The 23,841-nt window shown below is 36.9% G+C and overlaps 1 protein-coding gene and 1 long non-coding RNA gene across 7 annotated transcripts in view; one reads left to right on the forward strand and one right to left on the reverse strand.

Annotated features, from left to right (window-relative positions):
* The window catches only part of DGKI (diacylglycerol kinase iota), a 456,754-nt gene that overhangs the window by 130,855 nt on the left and 302,058 nt on the right, over positions 1 to 23,841 (reverse strand). The window contains 1 exon segment of the mRNA XM_063725794.1: positions 855 to 955. Within this exon segment, the coding sequence (XP_063581864.1) occupies positions 855 to 955 (101 nt within the window).
* LOC112134378 (uncharacterized) overlaps positions 17,944 to 23,841 on the forward strand; it is a 40,203-nt gene continuing 34,305 nt past the window's right edge. For 4 of the 6 annotated variants that reach the window (XR_010140758.1, XR_010140759.1, XR_002915804.3 and 1 more), the window contains exon 1: positions 18,003 to 18,132. This is a non-coding gene — a long non-coding RNA (uncharacterized LOC112134378). Of the gene's footprint in view, positions 18,133 to 23,841 lie in introns of all 6 variants that reach the window. The other 2 variants (XR_008527269.2, XR_008527270.2) reach the window with 2 other exon arrangements.

The raw sequence follows: 23,841 nt of genomic DNA on the forward strand, positions 1-23,841 counted from the left end.
TTGCCTATTCCCTTGGACACCAGTTTTCCTTATCTTCTTTGACTTTATTGCAGTTGACTATTGGCCCCCACAATTAGGAAGGAGCCGAGAACCCTAATATTTAACACTCTCATGGTCTTAACTTCTTCTGGCTTATTTTAACCAATTACCTCATAAATTCTTATATAGACAGAGATTTAATGCAGTGATCAGAATGTACCAGAATGTAAAAAGTGTCTAATACATACTGATTGACTAGTGAGATGAACTAACAATTAGCTATGTATTCAAAGAAGCATACAGAAAATACAAACTTTGAGAAGTAATTCATACGTTGACTCAAGTGCAGGTTTCAAAAATAATGGCACCTCATCATCAATGAATCACTTTAATATCACAACATTCCCATGGGCCCCCTTCTCTGACATTATATAACAGCATAATATCTAGAAGTGCTGAATATGCCTCTTTGCCACACCTCTGTGACGAATGAGGGCAGTGTTTGATAACACAGGCGCCAAGAAGAGATTTGTGTTGTCTCAAGAGTTTTCTGGATGGTGCTATACCATTGGTATCACCAACTTTTTGCTTTCCTCATTTTAGGCAAATCTGAGACTAAAGTGGTGAATAAGCCAAGAGATCCTGACTTGGCATCCACAGCAGAATGATTTTATTCAGCTGCTTTCCTTTTCCAGTTCCTTTTTCTGTAGCCCATACATTATCACTTGAAGCTCACATGTTACTGTGTTTCACTTCACTTCTCTAACCACGATTTTCAGGCACAAGGATAAATGAATCTACCCATCAAACCAAGGAGGATCAAGAAGCTAAAGATAGGCTGATCGCATGAAATCAATGAGGCACTTCCAACTTACAAGCTTCTCGGAGTTTCTCCTTGTCATAGTGGAATCCTTCATAGTCTTGTAAACTGATTTTGTTCACCCGGATCCTCAGACGATCTGGGACAGACTGGGGACTGCAAAACAAGAACCGAGTGGTCAGATACAAATGAGAGAGGGGAATTGGCAGCCATGCACCTGAAGGAATAAGGGCAATATTGTCTCTTCATGTTTAGAAGGAAGAGTTCACATTCAAATTGGAAAGGCGGGTTCCTTATCAGAATTGAACAGTGATCTGGAGAACACTTCTCCAGAAACCAAAAGTTTCTAGAATCTAGGTAAGAATATGGAAATATGCAGAAAGAGCCTTTGGAGCCCACTTTTATATCGTATTTTCTATTGATTTTTAAAAACATTTAATAAGATCATGTGCTTGTTACATAATAAATTAGATTCAGCGAATCTGAAATAGTGGGAGGTGGAGTGGAGCTTTAAGAACCACAGGCAGATATGCACATCACAGTAAGACATGGTCAGGGGCAGCCTGACCCTCAGAGAGATGGAAAAACTATCTTTAAAAAGCAGACCAAGATCCAGAAGCCACAGGGCTGAGACTGAAGTAGCTCTACACGGCTCAATAGCCTCTTTTGACAGCACCTCTCAGTCAAAGCATATTGCAATAAACACTGCTTGTAATGGTGGCTCTGAGCATTCCAAAATGAAGAAAAATGTTTAAATACGTACAGTGTCCTTTAGGAAGAGAATGAAGTGCGTAACTCATTTTGAAAGAATTCAATGCATACTGATTCCAGACACATATTAAGCAATAAAATGGTGCAGTACCAAACTTTCTGAACATCTATTCACTCCCCAAATGTCTGTAACTCGACTCCTTGATTTTCTTAAGCGATATTTTGAAAGTGGTTTAATCTTGGGCATTAGTTGAGTGGAATAATTTGGTTTTTATCACCACCACGATGGGTCAATACATTTCTTCAATATATTAATATAACAAAATACCTACTTGTCTTTCAATACTACCTTATACTGGGATTTCATTGGTTGAGAGAATTTTCTCATACAGAGGCTTGTTTCTCTTTTTTTTATATTAAATGGTGATAGAAGTCACCACTGACTAAAGTCATTGACTAAAGTAGAAAGAATGGCATTATTCTTTAATTTGTTCTGTAAAGGAGGAAAAGGAAGGAAAGAAGGAAACAGAAATAATGAAACAAAAAAAGAAAGAGAAAGACGGAGGGAGAGAGGAAGGGAGAGAATGAGGGAGAGAAGGAAGGAAAACAGGAAAGATAAGAAAGAACAGATGAAAGGAGGGAATACTGTGTCTACAATATTAGGACACCCCTCTCTACCCTCACTTCAAACACACACACACAGAAACACAGACACACACACATTTAATTTCAGTAAAACTCTGGGAGAGGGAGTAAAAAAATAATCTCATTCTGTTGTCTAAAGCCTCATTTTAGTGCAAAGTATAGTAACTCTCTCCATATAGAATCCCACTTTACTCACCCAAAATAGCACATACATATCAAACTACAGATACATATGTGCACACTCACACATGGTGCATTCTCTCTCTCTTTCTCTCTCTCTCTCTCACACACACACACAGAAAGAGAGAGAGAGATTTAAACTGTGGCTATTTAAAAGTGTAGATATACGTGCACAAATTCTAAAGAGAGATGGTAGGGATTGTAGGCAGGTAAAAATGTCTGAGGTTCACTGGCTTAAAAAAATCAGTATAAAACTACAGAGATGGGTATTTCTGGGGGAAATTTGAAAAGACAGATTCAACAGCTATACTGATCCATCACTCAAATTGTGTTTGTTGGGTATTTACTTTGTATTACCATAGTGCTGGACATCAAAAAGGTATGGACGAATAAAGCCGAAGCATTTAAGTTGTGATTGGAGATATAGCTTGACAGTATATTTATAGATACAGACCTTCAGTTAGTAGAACAGACCTTGAATATAATGAAAACTCACAATATCATTTACAGGTAGGGAAACTGAGGTTCAGAAAGGTGAAGTGATTTTAAGGTCACATAGCCACTAAGTAGCAGTGCTAAACACAAAGCCTTGGACCCTTTACTCATCAGTTTCATGTTCTTTCTCTGCTCCTCTGAGGAGTTCAGACTCTCTTGTCAATGGATAAATACCAAGAATCCCATGGATCTGACAGCAAAACTATAAAGTCTGGATTAGCAGAGTCTGATGATCTCTGTGTGCTGCTCAGATTTCTTTCTTTATCAATAAACAATCATCAGGCGGGGTGGTTAAGTAAACCAGAGCACACTGGGCAGAGTACAAATGAATGTGTAGGTCTTTATTCATTTAGAGGGAAGTGTGGCTACAACATGCTGTGAAGTGAAAAAAAATCATGAATAATTATATATGGCATAAACTCCTTCATATAAATTGTGGACTTCAGGAGTTTGTATATGCAAGAGAAGTGCATGGAGACACGTCCAACAAGCTGTTGCAAGTTGTTATCTCTGTGTGGTGAAACCTGGGCATTATTTTATATCAAGTATAATTTTTAAGGAATTAATATAGTTATTTTAAAAGCATGTCCATATGTAAATAAACAATAATGCAGGACAAGAATAAAAATAAGGCCTATAGCAAAGAGTGTTAGGAATTAGATGCAAATAAGGAGGAAAACATTTATGCAATTAACAGAGTGACCACACAGTGTTCACATTAGATTTTTATCCCCAAATTAAAGGGGTCTGATAATCCCTTTATTTCCAAGTTCACTCAACTGATCTGCAAAGATTGTAATTAGAAAATATTTTCCTGCACACACAGCAGATAAGAGGGAAGCTGGAACCACAGAATGCAGTGGCCTATCAGACCCTAATAGGAGAAGTTGAGGAGGGGCAGAGGTTGAATGAACTCTACCTGAGCAATTTTTTGAGATAACAGTAAATTTAATGGCAGTGGGCTTCAGTCTTCTCTACTGGGCTGGAGGTATCAGGACTAAGACCTCAATTGGGCAGTAGTTGCAAATGGGAAACGAGATTTGGAGAATGACTGCTGACAAGTTCCTGGACTCCCCTTCCTGGAGCTCCCCAATTTGGGGCTTACCAGTGTGTATCACCTTTCTCAAAACCCATAAAGTGGCTGCTCCCTGTCCCATGTCCTCCCAGGTTCTCATCTATGCCCTCCGATTCCAACCCATGCACTGTTTTCTCCTGAACCTCTGGCCACCCACTACTCTACCCTAACTTCCAGGGGGCACACCAGGGCATAAAACAGACACTATTATTTGGATCAAACTTTATAGATCCCAAATGAATTCACATATGATCTCAGTTCATCTCCAGAATGATCAGCTAAGCAAGACAGAAGAAAACAGAGACTCTCTCTAACCACCGCTTAACACTTTCTCCCATCCATTTCCCTACACTTTCGCTCTCTTGCTCTCAGCTCCCATCTTTTCCCAACAACCTACAACACTTCCCACTTTCCCACTAGCAGCAGCTTATTCAAACCTAGTCTTCTGGGCAGGGTATCTGTTTTCTTTTTTAAACTCCTATCAAAAGATGTCCCAGTTGAGACTCATCAGCAAATTTTAGGGCATTAGACCCTAGGGTCAATAATGGAAAACCTTCTCGAATCATTTGCAACCCTGGTGTAAACAGCAGGTATGGGAGGCAACACAGCAAAGTGGTGAGGAGCTCAGGCTCCAAGTCAGATTGCCTAGATTTGAAGTAAAGTTCTTCCAGTTCCTAGTTAATCGGGAAACTCTATGCTTCAGTTTTCTCATAGGTAAAGTGGAGATGATAACAGTATCCACCTCATAGGCATATTAAGAGAATTAAATGAGCCGATACATGTGATATGCTTAGAAAAATGCCTGGCACATTGTCAGTGCTCAATAGATTTTAGCTATTATCATTATAATAATTATTCTGAAAGTTGTTCTCCTAGATAAGGTTCTACCTAATAATCAACAGCATTTTCTGCTTCTACCAGATATTGGAAAATGTTTAGAGCACATAAAGGAACCTCCCTAAACATTTCTGACAAGGTGCTGGGCCACCTCTGCGGGGAGATTGTCTAGCTTGGCTGGTGGCATGACATTTTACACTTCTGGGTGCTCTCCCACCTAGTATTTTAAAAGGCCAACTAAAAACATGAAAACAGACAGCTAGAACATGGGGGAGTTGGGGGAAGTGCATAGAGATTAAATGAAAGCCAAGTAATTCAATTTCGTACCTTTATGCCAAAATATATTAGTGTCCCATTAATGGCTGTCTGAAGGTAGAGGATGACAAAGCTGTTCTTTGGAGTCTGGGGAATAGCACTGCCATTAGTTCAGTAAATTTAAATTTTGTCTGGGAAGTTAGTAAAGAAGAGACAAACATCCTGGGTAAAAATAAATTTGCCTTCCTGCCAACATCTGCCACAAGATACTGCCATACTGATTAGGCTCTGGATCAGGGGTTCTAAACCTGGCTTCCATGGAACATCTCAAACTCCCTAGAAGGGATTCAGCAGTCTGTGAATTCCCTTTCCTATCGGGGTAGTGACCTAAACCTGTCGCCTTCTCACTAAGGCAGCAGGTTTAGGTCACTACCTCAATTCTCTGCAACACTGTGATTGAGATCCTTATGCAGAATGGAAGTTCATGGCTTTAGACTTAATTCCCAAATGTCTCCCATGAACACTTTCTCAAGAACCATAATAACAGCACTTGTTGAATCACTCAGATGGGTTTCCAGTAACCTCCATGCCACAGCTTCCCTTATCCATGTTATACACACCTTTTACCCTGAAATGTTGGAAGGGAGGTAGACTGACTTTCCATTAAGACAACTCCCTGAACACTCACTGCTATTCAATTTACACTTAATCTTGCTATTTCTGCTCTCCTGTAGATGTTGCCAAAAGCTTCTTTTTCAATTGTTCCCATGTAGAATTTCAATCCATCAGAGTCATATTCCTCCCCAGTGCCCTCAAATGTCTTCCTCCTTTTGATCAATTTCTTTAGTACACACTATTCCTCTCGGACTGATAAGAGACGCCTCTCATCCAATCTCCCACCCAGGCCTAATCTCTTTATGGATAAAGTGGATGGGCTGAGTGTTTTGGTTCTCCAGGGTCACTTTTAAACCACGGACTCCATTAACTCATTCTGTCACTGGAAACATGAATTATATAGGAGTGATATCCTTTAATATTAAGACATGATAGCAAGTGGATAAAGCAAAATGTATGGTCAAAAAATTTAGTTCCAATCTAAATGGTCAGAACGCTAAAGTTACCTTCTTTAAACCATTTTGTGATCTGAAAACGGGACTGATAATAGAAATGTAGTGAGCACTAAATGAGACATATATAAGGCAGTTAGCACCTTCCTGGCAAATAATAAGTGGTCAAAAATAATAATAGTTGTTACTATTATTATCACCCTAGCACTTTTGCAATTTCCACAAGCCTTATATTTTTTATTCAGTCCTAGATAATAACATCATAGCTGAAGCCAGAGTTGCAGCTCTAATTAGCACTTAGTAGACAGGAAACCTTAGCAGAATGGGCATCTGTCAACATCAGTAGGGATAAAAGATTGAGTGGAATGTCGCTATCCACAGTCTTTTGGATAATAATGCAAGTAGGGATGGTGAATGTTTGCTAGTTTTTTTACTTTTTGAAAATATTATGAATATAAATCTTAACTCATGTTGAGACAAGATCCTTAATGTTATGTAATCATTCTGCATTTTGTACCTTACAAATATCCTGTTTTCATTAACATTTCTTAGACAGTTCAGTGTAAGGCTTGCCCCTTGTAACACTCACTATGTAGAAACATCGATTTTTATAAATAATTGTAATTTAACCAGGCATTTGCTACTCATATAGAGTTGCTTTTCTTTTATGAGACAGAAAAGCATAACTCTGTCTGCCTTTCACCCTTTAGCCCCGATTTAATAGTAATAAGGAATTGCCTTAACTTCTTTCAAGCAATTCTACTGGATCATAATCTAGATATAATGAAGTTTGTTTCTAACTAATCTAATAAAATTCATTTGAACTGGCTCTTGTTTTATAAACAGAGTTTTATTAAAATATGAATTTATAGTGTGAATTCACAGTGTGAAAGGCTATGAATTCACACTATGACTCTCTTCCTCCTCTTTGCAGCTCTAGCACCTAGAACAATGCCTGGTCCATGTTGCTTACAATAAATGTTTTTGAACAAATGAGTAAATGAATGCAAGGAAATCAAATTCCTCTGCAACTGTATATGGTTCTGATGCTATAGCACAGCTTGGCACTGGAGCATTTCTGAGCTGCTTTCTAGCAGCTTTTCCCTTTGTGAAAAAGGCATAACTGATTTGGTCATCCATTTCTGTCCTTTGATCTCTGGATCAGGAAATAAATCCATGTTGAATTATGCTCCCGCTTTTTACCTCCAGTAGAATCTACGCAAATAAAAAGACAGAAGAACCTACAAATGGTAGATGTCCCCATCAAAAAAGTAAGTAAACCATTTCAGAACTACCTGTTCTTCAATTAAATAATGGTGAACCACAAACATCTATCATCACATTCTTCTATCAGCTATCAAGCTGGGCCTTATTTTTTTATTTTATTTTATTTATTTATTTATTTTTTTTTGAGACGGAGTCTTGCTCTGTCGCCCAGGCTGGAGTGCAGTGGCGCGATCTCGGCTCACTGCAAGCTCCACCTCCCGGGTTCACGCTATTCTCCTGCCTCAACCTCCCATGGGCCTTATTTCTTATTTTAAATTTTTCTGGGTACATAGTAGGTGTATATATTTATGAGGTAGATGAGGTGTTTTGATACAGCCATGCAATGCATAATAATCACATCGTGGAGAATGAGTTATCCATTCCCTCAAGCATTTATCCTTTGTGTTATAAACAATCCAATTATGCTTTTTAGTTATTTCAAAATGTATGATTAAGTTATTGACTATAGCCACCCTGTTGTGCTAACAAATAGTAGACCTTATTCATTGTTTCTATTTTTTTTTTTTTTTTTTTAACCCATGAAGCATCCCCATAACCCCCACACAACTCTTCCCAGCCTCTGGTAACCACCCCTCTATACTCTATGTCCATGAGTTTAATTGTTTTGATTTTTAGATCCCACAAATAGGTAACATGCAATGCTTGTCTTTTTGTGTCTAGCTGATTTCACTTAACATAATGATCTCCAGTTCTATCTATGCTGTTGCAAATGACAGGATTTCATTCTTTTTATTACCAAATAGTATTCCATTGTGCATCTGTACCACATTTTCTTTATCCATTCATCTATTGATGGACACTTAGGTTGCTTCCAAATCTTAGTGATTGCAAACAGTGCTGCAAGAAACGTGAGTGTGCAGATATCTCTTCAATATACTGACTTCAATATACTGGTTTCCTTTATTTTGGGTATACATCCCAGCAGTGGGATTGCTGGAACATATGGTAGCTCTAGTTTTGGTTTCTTGAAGAACCTCTAAACTGGTCTCCATAGTGGTTGTACTAACTTACATTCCCAACAGCAGTCTAAGAGGGTCTCCTTTTCTCCACATCCTTGAAGCTGAGCCTTATTTAAATATTATCAGACTCAGTGGCTTCCTTTGGCAACTTGCTGCTAAAATGGTGAAGCATATCCTGGTACATTTTTGAAGTGTCACTGACAATAACCTTTCCAAAAATGTATCTAAGAAGACCTCTTTACATTGAACAATAAAACCAAATTGAATCAAGGCTTCTGAACAGAGATTTAAAATGAATTTCTGACACCTGCCAAGTTCAGACAGAATCTTAATAATTCAGTTGTCCTCTGCCTGGAGTAGGAAACAGTGCCTCGGAAATCTGAAATAAATTGTACAGAAGTTTCTGATTCTTAAACCAAGCATAAACCAAAATCACATTAGCAGCAATCAGTCATGCACTCCCACTGCCCAACATGTTTTCCTGGAGAAAGTACCTTCAGAGGTTATTAATTCTTTTTTGATGGAAGATGAGTAAGTTCTCAGTCTCTAAGACATCCATTTGTGAGGAGGTAATAGGATATGTTACAGCTTACAAATTATCTGAGGCAGCTATTCTTCCAGCCCTTCTTATAATATCATCATGGAAGCATTATAGAGTCAAAAGCAATGTTCGATCTCATCTAATTCAGTATTTGCTATTCCATCTAATTCTATACGCCCCTATGACTGCATCTTCAAATGGCTATTCTAAGTCTCTGCTTGATCCTCACCAAGCAGTAAGATGCTAATGGAAGTGGCTTAGTCTTTGTTCAGGCTACCTTAATCATTTGCAAATTCTCCCTGCAGTCTAAATCTTCCTCTCCATAGTCTGTTTATTAGCCCATCTACCAGCATTTTTAGGGAATTGGCTTTTAAGTTACAAAAATAATCAGTCACATGGACTAATGTCAAAAGAGTGCAAACATTAACCACCAAAGCTAGATGTATATCAAAGAAATATTTGCTGCCTTGATGGCTAACATATTGCAAACAGACTATAAGCATCAAATGTCAATAAATTTTTATGACATTGGCTGAAACAGAAATTATTTTTTAAATTTTCTGGAGATCTTCAAAGTCACGTTGTAATTAAAATTTTAAAGCATCCATGGAAATTTGTAATAAATCTCTATGCTTAGGGGGGTGTGAATGATGAGAAATTACTTAATGGGTACAACATATGCTATTTTGGTGATAGATACCCTAAAAGGCCTGATTCACCACTACGTAATCTATGCATATAACAAAATTATGCTTGTACTCCACAGACTTAGAAAACTTTTTAAAATGAAAAAAAAATCTATGCTTTTGAGCATAGATTTTTCATGTGTGATTAGGCCAGAATCATTGGCCAGAATAGGGACCACTCAAAAGCATTTTGTTCAAAGGAAAAACTTACTCCCATAACTAATTTACCACATGGTTATTCTAGAGTGTGTTTTCTGTTCAGTGTCATGTTCATGGTATTTAAAGGGAAGCAAAGGTACAGAACAAGCAAGCAGTGGCTTCCTTCAGTGGCACTGCAGAGCAGGTTAACAAGTATAGCAGTTTCATCATTCTTGTTTTAAAGGAAAATAGACACACTAACAACCTTGAATGATATTTCAAATTCTTCTGGCCACCTGTTTCCTTTTGTGGCAGTGAATGCCATCACTATTACTGGCTCGTTGATCCAATTCTGGAATTTTACATGGAGCCATCCCTACATACATGTGTTATGACTTTTTGCTCTTGTCGCCCACCCAGGCTGGAGTGCAATGGCACGATCTTGGCTCACTGCAACCTCCGCCTCCTTGGTTCAAGCAATTGTCCCGCCTCAGCCTCCCGAGTAGCTTGGATTACAGGAGTGGGCCACTATGCCCAGTTAATTTTGTATTTCTAGTAGAGATGGGGTTTCACGATGTTGATCAGGCTGGTCTCAAACTCCTGACCTCCTCGGGTGATCCACCCACCTTGGCCTCCCAAAGTGCTGGGATTACAGGTGTGAGCCACTGCACCCAGCCATGTTATAACTTTTTATTACCAGAGTCACAGATTTATTTTTTAAGCCACTGAACAACTCATTGCCCCAGAACCTCAAAGTTCCCTCTCCATGAGACTATACAATATTGTTACTTTCTCTTTTTCCTTTATTCATGCATATTAAATTCACTTGACTTCACTTTTCAGTAGCCTTCCACACTATGGTTAACTCCCTGCTTCCTGAAGCTCTTTACTTTTGGAATTCAGTTCAAAACACTCTTCTGGTTTCCCAACTAAGTTACCAGAAGCTCATTCTTTCTCTCTGCTGCAATTTATCCTCCTCTAAATCTTTCAAATACATATGCTTCTTTGCTCCTTCCACTAAAACCCCTTTAGACCAAGCTAATATCATCTTGCACCTAGGCTAATTGGGCCCCCTGCATCCAAAAATTTCATCACACTGCACACTGTTTAAAACATAAATGTAATCATGATATGATGATTTTGCTCTCCCCATTAAATCATGAGCTCTTCAAGGACAGGATGCCCAACTATATTTATCTTTAAATCTCCCATTACATATGTTTAATATGAGGCTTTCAATATGTGTTAAATTACTGATCCCCATATGGACTTCCTAAATTTGCAATGAGAAAAAAATCTTTTTCCTGACAACTGACTACATTCTTCATCACACCTAATCATGTGTGATTAGGCCAGAATCACTGGCCTGAATGGGACCACTCAAAAGAATTTGGTTCAAAGGAAAAACCTACTCCCATAACTAAAAGCAACAAACAAGAAATCATATCACTGACTATGCATTACGTTATTGCTGTACCACCTTCAGGTATCGAGTTGAGCCTCTGGCTTGCCCCTGCTTAATACAAAAGAGAAGAATTTCTACTCATTACTAGATATTATTGCAAATTTAAGTCTCATGAAGATGGCGTCTTCTGCCCTGATATTTGGTGAACTGGCAACTAGAGATGACAACCTTTAAAAAAGTATTTCAAGGTAGGAGTTTTAGACTTTAAGTTCCCACATACACTCTTTTTATATTCTTTCATGCTTAAGGAGTATAAAAGTTGGACAAATATCCTAATAAAAGGCAAAGGAGAAGTAAGTACCACAGGAAATAGAAACAAATGGAAATTAGACATAGAGGTAGCATGCATTCTCATAGAAGAATTCTGCAAATTCCCACTGTTGAGATGAAGAAAAATTAAGAACAGTTGGAATGGGAACAAGTAAAAACTCAAGCCCTGTCTCTCATCACATCAGGCCAAAATCATTTCCACTTTAAGAAATAAATCCATGTAATGAAGGTTTCCTGCTTATTAAAAATGATTAAAGATTCTATCACAAAACACTAACATGAGTTACTTTTAATACCATAGCCTGCAATCAATGGTACTAAATGGAATTCTCACAGCATGGAGAATTCTTTTACTGTCGATTGGAGGGAGGACCATTCATCACTACACATAGTGGAGCAAGGAGCAGTTGGGCTTGAACCAATGAGACATAAGAGGACAATGTTACTCCTAAGCCATCAAAATGGATTTAGATCTCATGTGTTCAGGAAGACAGATATTTTCTGCTTCAGCTTTCAGTTTCTATATATCAGAGGGCTCTCTTAAACTTAATTGTTATTTAAAATGCTAAAAATCTTCCCCGGGATTTGCAATCACAAACCGTTGTATTTTCGTGTTCTTATTTGCAATCGATAAATTCACTTTTGTTGCTAAAAAAGGGTGTGGATGAAGTGTTATGATTTGTGTATTTTAAAAATGTCATTTCACAGAAGAAAACACTTGTGGTCTTTCATACCAACCATGAAGAACACTGAAACTAGGCTTCTAACTACTGGTATAGTTGCTAACCTTCTAGTAACTCCAAGAACTTTAACGAATTAAGTGGTGGTATTTGAGTGTCTATGTGTAACTTTAAAACAGTATTTTAACCAAAATAGACTAGGCATAATCTTTAAATATTGAACACATTTCATCTACAAACCAACAGAAAAAAATCAAAGACTCAGAATGTGTTATAAATAAAAATATCCAAAAAAACAGTAGCCAAAATTCATGAAGCAATGATGAAGTGAAAACAGATATTGCTATCTTAAAATGGGGAAATCACATAACCCAATTATGTATAGAAAGAATGGAACGTATGAGCTACAGGACGCATTACTACTGAAAAGTTACTCTGCAGATTGTGTGGTAGTAGATCTGCATTTCTAGGAAACAGGCTCAGTCAAGGGAAGAGCATGTTTTGTTTTTATAAAGGAAATAAAAAGTAAGGATTGGCCTGACAATAAGCGGCATTACATAAAAGGCATTTTCTTAAATGGTTTTAGCCTTTCACATAAAACATTTTATGAAAGAATGTACATACTTTCCTAAAATCTGAGTATTAGAGAAAAAATAATTGCAGGATTTTTTTTTCATTAATAGGTAATTAATATTTTACCTGGACAGGTTGACAATTGCTTGCCAAGGCCCTGAATCAGTGGGGAGCTACATTTGTCTCTGGAAAGAGATATAGATGGCCCCATATTTCTATTCATCAGTCTACAGCTGGTGGGAACTTCAGCTCCTATTAGTAGCTCAGATGTGTTCCCACCAGCCCAAGTTTTCTTGTTGGAAATCCAAGAAGGAATAATTGAGAGTCCTCTAAACCTGACCCTCCCTCTTTTCCAATTCGGCCCATTTAGCCAATTGGGAGGAAATCCTTCATCACCCTTCTCTAATTCCCGATCCAATGACTGAGGGATTTTATAAACTGCTCTTATTTTTTGGAAACATTCTTTTTCTCTTTGTAAAAATGACAGAATAAAGACATGTCTAGAACAGAACTTACAAGAATCACACAATAATTATATCAATATAACAACTATTCATCAACAAAAATAACTTTTACAAAATTTGATAGCAAGGTTGAGAAAAAGAGTTCCCTAGAATATACTTTTATGGGTGGACTAATGGGTCAGTTGGGGCCAGGTGCAGTGGCACCTGTAATTTCAGCATTTTGGGAGGATCACTTGAACTCAGGAGTTTCAGACTAGCCTGATAACACAGTGAGATCATCTCTAAAAACTTTCTTTTAAGTAAATAAATAAGCATGGTGATATGCACCTGTTATCCCAGCTACTCAGGAGGCTGAGGCGGGAGGATCACTTGAACCCAGGAGTTCAAGATTGCAGTCAGCTATAATAGTGCCACTACACTTCAGCCTAGCCACGGAGTGAGACCCTGTCTCAGAAAAAAATAATAATGAAAGTAAATATATAAAATAAATTACTTGGATGAAGGAGAAACAAACACAAAATAACTAGTTAGATATTTTGATGCTACAAATACTAAAAAGAAAACAATGAAAAAGAAAGAAAATAATGGTTTTATTGATAATATCATAATAGAATGTGAAAATAATTTGGAGTGCCTTTGCTTGTTCCATTTCTTTCTCTCCTTTCACTTACCACATTAAAGTAAAGTCTCTATTAAAGGCAGCAAACCAATGTATTTATAAGACAAGAGCCTTTACTCAAGAAAACATACTTATTTTACTTTTCCTGGACAACAAAATAACATCAAGCCAAATGACATAATCACATCCCAATTAGAGGACATAAACCACCTTTCTTAAGAGCAGTAAGGAAGGTCTAAGTGATTACTTTTTCAAAATAAATACAACTATAGGTCTTTATTATATAAGACTGAAAGGCTTTGGCTTTTTCATTCCATTTGTAATTCTTCCAATGGTACTTTCATTTTATTTATCTTTTTTCTTAATTTTTATAATGGCCCAAGGTGAAAAGTATTTTTATTTCAGTCAAATACCTGAGCTATAACTTTGGTACTTGGTGAATCATTTATAGAATTTCATTTTCTGACACAAAATGTGATGAGTTCTAGGGATTAATTAAATGTAGCATCAATGAGTACTTTCTTTTTATGCCTTTTAAAATGTACTCTTTTCATTTCATGTAAGTGTTTCAGGGTGTTATGACAGACCAGCAAAACTCAGTCAAATTGGTATAATTAAATTGAAGCCCTCCTACAAATGAAATGCACCTCACACTTCATTACCACTTCAGCAAAGTAATCCAAAATAATTGGATTATTTGGATTATTTGTTTGGAATGCTCAAAACAAACATCTAGGTTTCTTTGTTGATATGTCAGAGGATAATGTCAGTTCTTATTCTAGTACTGGAGTAAAAATTGAAATGTCTCTTTTTCCTTCCTGAATGCAATAAATCCATTAATAACATGGCAGTTATAATGGTCGATCCAAAAATATTTAGGTTTTTTGTTCTGCTTTGTTTTCTGGGTGGGCAGTCCATTTTTAAACAAATATTTTACTCACAGAGACTAACAGAAGTATTCCTTTTCCTTCCCGTTTATAGTCTGTACGTATTTCTGTAGATTTTTTTTATTATAATCATGCTTTAGGAATTCAGATTTGAACAAAAATTTAAAGTACATATTGTTCAACCACTTTATTTTACAGAAAGTGAATTTGGGTCCAGAGATGTCAATCACCTTATTGTATCTATATAATTAATATGGAAAATCTGTTATAAATAATAGGGTAATGTTCTTCAGCTCTCCTTATACCCTTTAATAAAAAAATATTTTAAACAAGTAAAATATTTATATAACTAATATACACAAAGTTTAGTCTTCAGAGGGTGACACAGAAATATAACTAAAATCCAATCAAATTTATCTAGTATGATGCAGTTAGTTATGTACTAAGTTATCTGTCCCCCAAATTGGTAAATTGAAGTTCTAACCCCTAGCTCTTCAGAATGTGACTGTATTTGGAGACAGGGTCTTTACAGAAGTAATTAAGTTTAAATGAAGTTGTTAGAGTGGAGCCTAATCCAACATGACTAGTGTCTTTTATATAAAGAGGGAATTTGGACACAGACATACAAAGAGGGAAGACCATATGAAGACATGAGAAGACAGCATCTACAAGACAAGGCGACAGGCTTCAGAAGAAACCAACCCTGCTGACACCTTCATTCAGACTTCCAGCCTCCAGAATTGTAAGGAAATAAATTTCTGTTGTTTTAGCCACCCACTCTGTGGTACTTTGTTATGGCAGTCCTAGCAAACTCATACAGATATCTATAAAAAGATGCACAAAAAGAACTAACTCCTTTTGTTCTAATCCTACAACTAGTGTTTATAAAAAAGATATATAATGGAAAAATGAGAGAAATCTAATTTTTAATTTTCAAAAATTACAATCTGGCTTGGGAACCTCTGCCAATTTGATATCCCTGCCCTGGCTATTCAGACCCTAATTTTCACTTATCTATTAAAAACATAGAAAAATCTAAAAAACAAGTGTTGTATTTGTTGGACTAATTGTATCTCTAAAGTCAGATTTCTATTTGTGAAATTTATTTTTATTTTTTAAAAATTTCATAAATGTTTCCCCCTCCTTTTCCCTGCCAAACATACCTGGCACATGTACTATCCCCAAACCTTCCTGCAAACTTTCTCCTTTACCCCCAAGTCTGACTTCTGCAAGAGCTCCCTTATTCCCTGCGCACTCAAGGCAACAAAACCTGCAGTAAATCTCCGCCGCACTTTTGAAGTAACCTTTTACTATATGAAAAGTGCTGAGTGGTAAGACTATTTCTACACCTATGAGGACATAAATAATTCATCTCCAAAAATAAATTTGAAAGCAATAAGATAGAATGTTAAATGTGGAAGGGGCCCTAAGTGTATTGCGCCTTTACGTAAGTGGACTGATTGCCAAGCTCTGGGTTGACTGTTACTAATATAAGAACATAGGAACGATTCCTCCACTGTGGATGTCAGCATGATGTTTCCTGATAAGCCTGTTTCTCAGTTCAAATGCCACTCCTTACGATTCTAAAAGACTTCAAATTACTTAGCGGTGCTATTTTTACCTGGAATTTGTCATTCTGAAATTTTATTATAACAACACTTGAACTATAAACCAAAGATTTATACATTTATAAATACATTTATGACACCAAAGATTCACACATTTGCAACATTCAGAAATGAATTGTTGTTCTTCATAACCAAGTTTCCTTTAAAAGTTTATATAATATGATTGGATTAAAATATATAAATAATATAAATATACACACATGTATGCACACACAAGAAAATGACCAGAAGTGATATTGACAGCAGAGATCAATGCCTTAAATGCTATGATGTCAGCTTTATCAATGTATAGCATGCAATCATAGGCAAGTTTCCTACCATTTCTTGTTCTCTGTCTTCTCATCTAGGGAATGAAACTAGTAGCAATTGTGACCTTAGAAGTTAGTAGGGTGTTAAATTTGATCACAGAGCAAGGTGCTTAGGTACATATTATGTCTCTGACTAAATGTAAAAATCCACTTTGGTTCTTGCTGACAGGAAGGTGAGACATGAACTATGCTTACCAAGGAAGAACACGGCCTGGCCCCCCTGCCCAGTACTCAGAACCAAGGACAACGCTGTCTTGTCCCATAGCAAGTCTCATCCACTTCATGTTACGGATTTTTGGGGGGCAGATTTTCTTATGATTCTAAGATCATGCTTTGAATTCTACCATAACAGAACTTCAAAGCTGATAGGAATTCGAAGGACCAACTGCAGTTTTTAAATATCTGAAAAACTGAAATGCAAAAGGTTAATACATGGCCGATGTTACACAGACAAATGCAGGGTTCCCCCAGATACTCAAATCAGAAAGATGTTACCATAAGGAAAGAGGGGTTGCAGAATAAAGAGGAAGACGCTCTGGCTACAGACCCATGGACTGCTTCCACTGCCCCTTTTCTTTGTGTCACTAGACCTCTTGGAGTGGATTGGAAGCCCAGGCAGAGTGAGGGAACTCATGGGAGAAATTCATTTAAAAATTTTTTTTAAAATTAAAAAAAAAAACATTATCTGAGTTGCAGCCTGGGCTGTCATGGAAACTGAGAGATAAAGTGTGGAAACTGGCATGAGCTGAAGTCCAAGTAACCATTAATTTCTTTTCTTTGGAATTGTCCATTGCAGATGTCTGTTTTATGGAACTATCAGGGAAGAGTAGCATAACAAGAGGAAAGAAGGGATGACATGATGGTATGACTGAAAGTCAAGAAACTGTGCACAGTCTGAAGTGAAATTACTAGTAAGATTACCCAAGAAATTCAGGAGCCAAGGGAGAGAAAGAAAGGAAGAAGAGACGATGGGCAAAGTTTAGCATCTTCCTTTGCTCAGAAATTTAGAGAGCAAATAGCTTTGCTTTCCAGGTAGCCTGAAGCTAACTCTTACACTTCACTATCTGACCTTAAGATTCAGCAAATGGCATGCCTTTCAATTCTAAGAATGTAACAATTTTCTCCTGTTCTTTCAAAAATATGAAGTGTTTTGCTTTTTTTCCCTTTTTAGAAGTACTCCCCATTCATGGAAATCTATCAGAAAATACAGAAATCCAAAAAAAATTATCGATAATCCTACAATTCAGAGATAATCACCTAGGAATACAATAATAATAACAAAAGCATGACCAACAAACCTAATCACACAAGTTGAAGTACTTAGACTGTTTTGGTACCCTCAAAATTGGTTTTCGGGTCCAGGAGCTATGACTCAAAAATCATAATCCATGAATCAGAATCTGGACAGATTTCTGCCCCAGACATGAAGCACATTTCTGGAGGCTCCACTGGCCCATGAGTGTGATTCATTCTCAGACTCTCAGGAAGGTTGTGTATTAGCCACCAGCAGCTTAATTCATTGAGGCGAACCATAACTGATGGATCATCTCAGCTGCTTTAGAGGTAAGCCTTTTAGTTTACAAATGCATGCATGCAAATTTCCACTTTGGCATCATTTTTGTTACTTCCTTAAAGAGTTAAGGTGTGGCAGAGTTTATAAAGAGAGGAAAGGAAAGGAAAAAGGGTTCTGAATAACACAAATGAAGTCTTATTTTCCAATTAAAGGGCCACAACTAAGTAAACAGAATAAAGAGACCTTTCATAATATAATTATACAAACTCAAGGAAATGTTAGAACAAAAGTTTTGATGTGACTAGTTGTAGAACAGAATTACAGAATTTTAGAAAGCTTTTCAAAGGATCTTCTACTTCTAGTTTATTTCTCTGGCCAGAGGCAATGCAAACATTTAACCACCTATGGCTGATTTACGTTTTCTTCAATTGTGAAGATCAAAGGTTCTTTGCTCCGTCTTGGTAGTTTTATAAAAATAAAATTCTTAAACTCACCTAAAACAGAACGATAAAAAATTTTAATATATCAAAAATATTTCCCTTTCTTTTAATAAAACTTCCTTTCTTCCTGGAATAAAAATCAATTTACTTTCATCCTTACCAAGAAGTCTTCATTTATCACAAGCAATTTTGGAATGCTGAGTCATATTCAGTGGTCAAATATGACAATTCATATTTTTTTCATGGATCGGTTTCTAACTTTGCTTTTCCCAAGGTAATAAGCAGACCCACACAATTTAGCAGTGGGATATATCCTGTTTATGTTTAAATTGCAACTGCTGTGCAAGATGGTATATTACACTTAACATATGTTAGTTGTAATTCAAAATACACTGGTATCTCTGCAGAGTTGTTTTGCTGAGTTTAGCTATGGCACTCGCTGAGTCACTGCAGTGGGCAAGAAGGAATGCAGTCCGATAGTTCTCTGCTTCAAAAAACAGGGGAGATCTTATCCTGGTGAAGGTGGGTCAGCACACAGCATTATTTCTTCTCCACTGAATGCAACTATACAATGTGGACAGGTTTCATAAAGCAGCTATTTGAGAACTTTGAAAAGTAAATGATAGCAGTAGATTGGTGAAGAACATCAGAATTTAAGATACTATCAAATTGGTAGTAAACTCCCCAATCCCTCTCCCTCCAATAAGCCCCAGCCTGGACTTCAGGCAGCATAAAGCCCAAAAGGGGACACCAGGAGCAGAGAGAAAGAGCTCTAGCAACATGCTTGTGCTCCAGCTCTAAGAAAAAAAGGGACTCTGAATGCTGAAAGAAATGGAAGAGGATCTCCCTTTCTTCCCCCCGCCCCCAATTTGCTCCCACTACACCACTACTCAGGCCTTTTCACTATTTCTGGCAGCAGCAATGACAAAGCCTTCCGGCACCTAAAATTAGGAGGCAAGTGGGGCTTCCTCTCTAATCACAAGAGCTATAATGCCAAGAGAGTGGCAGAAACTATCATTGCTTCTTTTTCTTTCTGTTATCATAAGGTTGGCCCTGGACATGAACACAGTTACAGGCAGTATGCAGCAGAGTGAGGTAACTAAAGCCTTAGCTTTCTGGCACAAGGACCAAACAAAGGAAGCCCCAAGAAACCAGAAAGTACCAGGGATGACAGCAGAAAGGAAGGAACTCAGAAAACAACTCCATAAAGATGTTCACGAACTCTCAGGGGTTTATCTCTAGGCTGCAAATACATGAATCTAGCCTAAACACCAGAACATAGACTTTGGGAACTGAACTACAGTGGAGGTAGACCTCCACCCAGATCCCATACTGGCAACTTAGTCATTCGTAAGCCAGACAGATAAGAATAGCAATGCAAAGACTTTGGAAACAAAACTAACATTGTAACCACAACCCTTAGAAGATTAGTCAAAACTTGTGGCCTGAACTTGAATCAATTGCATACTGAAGCAAATAAATAAAAGATTCCACTTTAGAAAAAAATGGGAAAAAAAGAGCAAAATAAACCCAAATCAAGCAGAAGGAAGGAAATAATAAAGGGCAGGAATCAATAAAATTGCAAATTGAAAAACAACCAAGAAAGTTAGTAAAACAAAAGCCAATTCTTCAAAAAAGCCAATAAAATGGACAGATCTTTACCAAGATTGACAAAGAAGAAAAAGATACAGGTTACTAATATCAGGAATAAAAGAGGACTTGTACTGCAGACCTCACAGACATGAAAGAGAGAAGGAAATACAACAACTCTACATACATTAGTCAACATTTTAGATGAAATGGACCAATTCCTCAAACACTTCGAGCAACTATAAGACAACTAAAACTCATTCATGGTGAAATAGATAACCTGAGTAGTCCTACAACTCCTAAAGAGATTGGATTGAATTTATAGCTTCAGAAAGAGGAAAAATCTTGCAGCCCTGAGAGTTTCATCGGTAAATTCTAACAAACATATAAAGAACAAATAATACCCTAATCTTTTCCAGATATGCTGACAAAACACTTCAACAAAAATTCTACAACTAATAATCAATCTAATGGTGAAAGACAGAATGATTTCTCCCTAATATCAGAAGCAAAGCAAGGAGGGAAACTCTCACCACTCTTATTCAACAGTGTACTCTAAATCCTAGCCAGGACAACAATGCAAAAGAAAGAAACGGCATACGGATTAGAGAGAAAGGAATAAAACTATCCTTATTCACAGAATGCTGGACTATGTAGAAAATCCTGAGGATGCTACCAAACTCCTACAACTAAAAAATGAATTTGGTAAGGCCAATAGGATACAAGGTCAACATATAAAAATCCACACTACTTCAAAAGTTAGCTAGGCATGGTACCATGTGCCTGTAGTCCCCAGCTACTCAGGAGGCTGAGGTGGGAAGATCACTTGAACCCAGGAGGCAGAGGTTGCAGTGAGCTGAAATCGCACCACTGCACTCCAGCCTGGGTGACAGAGTGAGACCCTGTATCAAAAGAAAAAAAACTCCATAGTATTTCTATGTATTAGCAATGAGCAATTGGAAACAAACATTTTAAAAACACACCAAAAAAGAAAACCATTTACTATGGCTCCAAAAACATGAACTACTTAGACACAAATCTAACAAAATAGGTATAAAATCTTTATGCAAAAAACTACCAAGCAATGATGGACAAACAAAATAAATGAAGAGACATAGAGAATTTATGAACTGAGAGTCTCAACACAGTAAAGATATCAACATTCCCCAAGTTGATCTATAGACTCAATATAATTCCAGTCATCGAATTTCTAGTAGAATTTTTGGAGACATAGGCAAGCTGATTCTAAAAATATGTATGGGAAGAGAAAGAAACTCAGATAGCCACGACAGTGTTGACAATGAAGAATAAATTTGGAGGAATAACGCAACCAGATTTTAAGAGTTATTATAAAGGTATAATAATAGAAAGAATATGGCACTGGTAAAGGCATAAACCATAGGTCAATGGCACAGAATAGAGTCTACATTGGATCTGTGTGTCTGTGTGTGCGTATACGTGTGTGCGTGTGCGTGTGTGTGTATAATCAGTTCTCCATTTCTGTGGGTTCTACATCTGCAGATTCAACCAACCACAGATTGAAAATATTCAGAAAAATAGAATGGTTTTGTGTATACTGAACATGTACAGACTATTTATCTTGTCACAATTCCCCAAACAATACATTGAACAACTATTTACATAGCATTTGTACTGTATTGGATGTTATAAGCAATCTAGAGATGATTTAAAATACATGAAAGTATGTACATAGGTTATATGCAAACACCCGTTTTATATGAGGGACTTGAGCATCTAGAATCTAAGAAAAGGGACTCTGGAAAAAAATCCCCTATGGATACTAAGGGATGACTTTTTGTATATCCAATTGATTTTTGATAGAGTTGTAAGGGCAATTCAATAGGAAAAGATAATCTTTTCATAAATGGTGCCAAAAGCATTGGACATCCATATGCAAAAACATTAACCTCAAGCTAAATGGCACATCTTATAGAAAAAAACTCAAAATAGATCACAGAACTAAACGCAAAATAGAAAACCTATAAAACTTTTGGGAGAAAGCAAAGGAGAAAATATTCACCTGGAATTAGACAAAGAGTACTTTAACATAATACCAAAACCACAACTCTATAAAGAAAAAAATGATCATCTGGATTCTGTCAAAAAGTTTCACTCTACAAAACATATCACCAAGAGAATGAAAAGACAGGATATACACTGGGAGAGAATGTCTGCAAAGCACACAAAGGCCTTGGGTGCAGAATACATGATGAACTCTCAAAGCTCACAGAAAGAAAACAAACAGCCCAATTAAAAATGATCAAAAGACTTGGATATATGCTTCCCAAATGCTAACAGTACCAAGTGCTGATAGGGGTGTGGAGCAACTGGAATGATCATACATTGCTGGTAGAAATGCAAAATGGTGCAACCATTCTGGAAAACGGTTTGTCAGTTTCTTACGAAGGTGAACATACACTTACCATATGACCCAGCAATCCCATTCCTACATGTTTAACCTAGAGATATGAAGCTTATGTTTACATAAAACCTGTTCATCAATATTTATAGGAACTCTACTCATTATTGCCACCAAACTGGAAGAATAACCCAGGTATCCTTCACTGGGGGAGTGGGTAAACAAGCTAAAACATCCATACAATGAAATACAGCTGGGAAATAAAAAGGAACAAATAATTGATACACGCAACAACTTGGATAAATCTTAAAGGTGTAGTGTTCAGTCAAAGAAGCCATCTACAGTGGACTACACATTGTATACTTCCATTTATATGGCATTCCTGAAAACACAAAACTATAATGATTAGTGGTTGCTAGAGGTTGGGAGATGGGAGGGTTTGACTACAATGGGATACATCATGAGGCAGCTCTTTTGGGGTGACAGACTGATCTATATCCTGACTACGGTGGTGGTTATATGAATCTCTATATGTCTTAAACTTTATGGAACTGTACACCAGAAAAGTCAGTTTTACAGTATGTTAACTTTAAATATTAAAAATAAAAGCAAATATAATAAACATTCAATACAAAGTCATTCATATGGAAGAAAACCAGAACCTCTACTTGGATGCTTGTCACATGGCTTCGTAATTCTGTCATAGGCAACACAACTGGGTCTGTTCCTAGCATGTTCATTTCTCCAGGGCAGAAACCTTATGTTCTCGTCTCTGCTTCTCCAATAACCCACAGAGCATCGAGTAACTGAAGTAAACACTCAATAATGTTTGTTGAAAGATGAAAGCAATGAACAAATTAGATGTAAATGGAATACATTATTTCATTTTCATGGGGGAAGAGCAGGAGGGAAACAGAACCTAATGAGAGGTAGCTACTAAAGGCTAAGAGAGTTCTAGAAGACACATTTTGCAGTTTCATACTTTTTTGGCATTAGCTGAATAGGAGTTGGCAGTTACAGCATTTAGCATGACTAGTCATGATTTATGAAATGTAGTGTGTACATGTCTCTTCCAATGAGGACTTTACTTCATTATGAAGCCAATCAATTATAAAGAATTTATTAATTCATTAAGTCGCACTATGCAAGACTTATGGACAAATATTCTATTTGCTTTGTTTTGTCCTATTGGATGAGACCACTAAATACCATTGATTAAAATTAATCAATTCATATGTTGTCATAAATGATCAAAACATAAAATTTCATGATTTTTCTCTGAATACACTGGAAATTTTGCATATACACAGACATTAGTAGTATGTTGCAATTCCTAATAATTCATACAT

Source organism: Pongo abelii, chromosome 6, assembly GCF_028885655.2.
Source record: "Pongo abelii isolate AG06213 chromosome 6, NHGRI_mPonAbe1-v2.0_pri, whole genome shotgun sequence".
Taxonomy (NCBI): Eukaryota; Metazoa; Chordata; class Mammalia; order Primates; family Hominidae; genus Pongo; species Pongo abelii.